Source organism: Phoca vitulina, unplaced genomic scaffold, assembly GCF_004348235.1.
Source record: "Phoca vitulina isolate PV1807 unplaced genomic scaffold, GSC_HSeal_1.0 scaffold18, whole genome shotgun sequence".
NCBI lineage: Eukaryota > Metazoa > Chordata > Mammalia > Carnivora > Phocidae > Phoca > Phoca vitulina.
In genome coordinates this window covers 13,372,574-13,376,621 of record NW_022589721.1, presented here as the reverse complement: position 1 = coordinate 13,376,621, position 4,048 = coordinate 13,372,574, and the positions used below count along the sequence as shown (strand labels likewise).

At 47.8% G+C, this 4,048-nt stretch overlaps 1 protein-coding gene across 1 annotated transcript; it reads right to left on the bottom strand.

The window, feature by feature from the left end:
• Window positions 1-757: 757 nt before the first annotated feature.
• AARD (alanine and arginine rich domain containing protein) lies at window positions 758-3,780 on the bottom strand. Its single transcript, XM_032416101.1, has 2 exons — window positions 3,443-3,780; window positions 758-902 (listed from the first exon to the last, which is right to left on the bottom strand). Exons 1-2 carry the CDS (start codon window positions 3,778-3,780, stop codon window positions 758-760), a joined length of 483 nt encoding a protein of 160 aa, XP_032271992.1.
• Window positions 3,781-4,048: the final 268 nt, after the last annotated feature.

Below are 4,048 nucleotides of genomic sequence, written 5' to 3'. Positions count from 1 at the left end.
GACTTTATCCAAGGGAGGTGGGGCAGCCTTATTGGCAGACTTAACCCTAAGGGCATGGTTAGAGTAATTCCCAAATAAAAAAAGGGGGGGGGGTGGACACTGAAAGCTAACTAGACAGACAAACCAAGAATAATCAAGTAAAACAAAAACGTGCACAGATTCTAAAAGTTCAGGTAATGCAAGTTGAGGTGGTACAAGATAGAAGGCTAAAAACTGGACTTAGGCATTCTTCAATATATTTTTTTCACTTGTATTTCCCAGCCAAAACTATGAATATATAACTTTAAAACTAGATACCACACCATTTTCTCTCTCCCTTCTCTTAAATGCTTTCTGTCACTACTCGACGGCATCTAAGTTTTTGGCCTACAAACTGCCCCTAAAATCTTTTTTTTTTTTTTTTCTTTTTTTTTTTTTTTTAAAGATTTTATTTATTTATTTGAGACAGAATGAGAGAGAGAGAGAGAGAGCACATGAGAGGGGGGAGGGTCAGAGGGAGAAGCAGGCTCCCTGCGGAGCAGGGAGCCCGATGCGGGACTCGATCCAGGGACTCCAGGATCATGACCTGAGCCGAAGGCAGTCGCTTAACCAACTGAGCCACCCAGGCACCCACTGAGCCACCCAGGCACCCACTGAGCCACCCAGGCACCCCAAACTGCCCCTAAAATCTTATGCAAAGCATCCATAATTACTGTCAGAATTGTTTTGGAGTTGTCTGTGTTATTTTTAGGGTTCAGATCTTCCAGTGTGCAATTCCTTATTCCAGATTCACAATATTATCTTCAGAGCTTTGAGATTCAGATGCAATATCCAGTTCATGCTCCTTTTTCAATTGCTGCATTTTCATGTTTAAATCCAGTAAAGTTCTGGCCAGCCGGTGGTTTTGGAAACGCATTTCCAGCTAAAAGTTAGAAGAAGAATAAGGATTTTTATTAGCCTGAGATAACGGATCAAATGAAACCGCTCTCTGCACAGGAAAAATAAGGACTTTGTGGGAAAGGAAAATAAGATATCAAGAAAGATGTATTTCTCATCTGATTCTTCATTTCTGACTGCTTGGCCTGGCTATAAAACTGACTTTCTATGAGACAAGGTAAAATCCGGATATACAAATAGCTTTTGAAATGGCCTTGAAATGAAAACAAAAATAGCTGACACACAAAGCTGTTCACATGAAAAATTCCTGTGCATGGAAGGCTGTTTTCAAGCAATGGCATGTGATCTGCAATGAAATCATTTATCTTTACGAGCTTTCTGAGCTACCGGGTAACTGCCCAGGGCCACCTAAGCTTTCAAGACCTAGGCCCATTTACTTGATTACTTGTCATTTCAAGTTTTTAGGATTTTAAATGGTCTCCCTGTGGAGCAAAAACATTTAATGACACCTTAGAGGCACATGTACAATTCTATGTACTTATATAATCTAACAATTTTCACTCTAGAGTGAAATCTGTTATACAGCAAGGCTGATTAGCAAGGCTAATACAGCAAGGCTCTACCCTCCTCCAGTGGGGGTTTATGAAAGTCCTCATGTATTAAAAAATAAATCTCTAGGGCAGTTTCCCTAAGAGACTGCCCAACAAAGCTTAGTCCAACATAATCTTTGTTTTGTAGTTGAGAACTAATAATTAAATATTTGCAAATTTCTTCAATTAGGGTCTTGCTTAATACATGAGGACCCTGTTCTCTCTGCCTAAAACCCTTCATCAACTCAGCAACAGAAACCACCCCAGGATGAACCCGGTGTTCCATTAGCGAAAAGGCAAATACTGGTCCTCCCCTCCCCCAATTTACAAAGTAAAGTCGTCGGATAAAATTTTCTTTTAGTTTTCCTTTGCCACATTTTTCTTCATTCTTCAGCACCTGGAACCACTTTTCTAATAGTAAGAATTTGCAAAGAATAAAGCAAATGAACATCGGGCCATTAAGGGTAACAACACGTAACCACCAGCACATAAAGCCCCTGGCCCAGGCCTCCAGGGAGCTTCAGTCCTCCGGTGTGGCAGAGATGCTCCACAGTCCTGCCTGCTCTTCCAGCTTCCTTTCCTGGCACCGTCTCCACACCAGCCCCCACCACCAGCTGGTCAGTTGCTCTTTATGCATGTACACATTTTCACACAATTTTAAGTACATGGAACTCCTGAAATTCACTCACAGACCCTAGAAATCAATGCATCCTATTAAGAAGACCAATTCAAACAACAAATAATAGCATAAATGATATAAATAGCGACGTCTCTAAATTAACTGAACCTGTTCATCATTGTCCCTTACACAAGGACGACCCTAACGCATGATACATGGACATATGTGTATGGTTGTGTGCGGATTCCTACCGAAGTCTGGTTAACAGCTTTTTATCAGAAACTGCTGCTTCTGGGGCGCCTGGGTGGCTCAGTCGTTAAGCGTCTGCCTTCGGCTGGGGTCATGATCCCTGGATCCTGGGATCGAGCCCCGCATCGGGCTCCCTGCTCCGCGGGGAAGCCTGCTTCCCCCTCCCACTCCCCCTGCTTGTGTTCTCTCTCTCACTGTGTCTCTCTCTGTCAAATAAATAAAATCTTAAAAAAAAAAAAACCTGCTGCTTCCAGCAGTCATGGTGTTAAGGTAAAGAAAGCCTCCACGCTTTTCTGCCTCTTCCTTATGACCAATCAGACACCATGGTGAAAAGGTTGACCAAGATGTTGACCATGGTCTATAGCCCAGGAACAGAGCGTCTGTGTATGTGTGAAATTCTCTGGCTCCTTTCCGGAAAAAACTTTGATCTTTCATACCTGTGTATTTGTCATCTTTTCTTTTTTTCTTTTTTCTTTTGGCTACAATCTTCAAGGTCTATAATAATAATTATCATCATAATAAAAGCCACTGAATAGTGCCTATGTTCTAGGTTCTTTATATAACATTATCTCATATAATCCTTACAGCAATCCTATGAGGTGATTTCTCTCTTTTACATATGAGTAAACTGAAACTCAAGGTTGCTCACTACCATTCCTAAAGTCATAGGGCCAACAGGAATTAGGAGAGCATGTTAATGTTAACGCTGGGATTTGAACATTTGTTTGGAATTTTATTCTCCACCTCCTCCCCACCCCCACAGGCAACTTTCTATATGGTAGAAAAACACAGACCAAGTTGGCGAGGGGTTGGTTACTGGGGTCTTGGGTGTGTCACTAGTAGACCCCGCCCCCGGACAGGTGTCAGCACCCAGGGTCCCGCAGGCTACCTTCCCTCCTGGCTGCCGCTGGGGAAGTAGGGGCGTCAGCACTGTGTCAGGACACGAGCGGGCGGCTGGCCCAGGAAGACCGACGGCCAGGGTCCAGCTCACTCTGTGCGCCCCCATCCCTTCCTCCCCGGGAAAAGCTCCCCGCGGCCTCGAAAGTCCTCGAATGGACCACGCGGCTCTGGAGCCCCAGGAGAGGAGGTGGGCGACAGTGTCCCCGAGAGCCCGGCGCGCAGCCCAGCCAGGGTGTTCTCGACGCGCGCCCGGCTCTGCTCCTCCCGCCGCGCCGCGGCCTCCGCGTCCGGCCCCGCCAACGCCCGAGGGCGCCTGGAGTTCCCGCGCCGCCCAGTGCGCCGCGAGGCGCGCGCCAGCCGCCGCCTGAGGTCTTCCAGCAGCTGGCTGGCGGCGTGGGCCTCCTCCTGGCCGTCCACGCTCTTGCTGCCCCCGGGGGAGCCGTGCGCGGGACCAGGGGCTGGGGTCCACAGCCCGACACTGACTGGGACTCCGTGGGGTCCGGGGGCGGTTGCCTCTCTGCGGCGGTCGGAGTCCTCGGGGCCCATCTCGGAGACGCCAGGTCCCATTCCAGGCATGCATTGCTGACCATTGGGTTCCAAGTGCGAGAATTAGGGCGGGTGAGGACCGGGACGGGGGTAACCAACAGAACCGGCGGGACCCCTGCCAAGTGGGACGCCGCTGTGGCTCAGCCACTCACGAGGCGCTCCACTTCCCCCAGCCTCATCTTTGGCCTCTTCCCATCTTTAGTAACAATCGAAGGAGGTGGTCCCCGTGACTCCGAGAAGAGGTTTCCACTGGATCATTTTTTTCTAG

Excerpts from the sequence above, each read along its gene's own strand:
- AARD (XM_032416101.1), bottom strand. The coding sequence starts at position 3,780 with ATGGGCCCCGAGGACTCCGACCGCCGCAGAGAGGCAACCGCCCCCGGA. Across the intron at positions 903-3,442 it reads GCTGGGCTGCGCGCCGGGCT|GCTGGAAATGCGTTTCCAAA; the intron begins CTCGGGGACACT and ends TTCTAACTTTTA.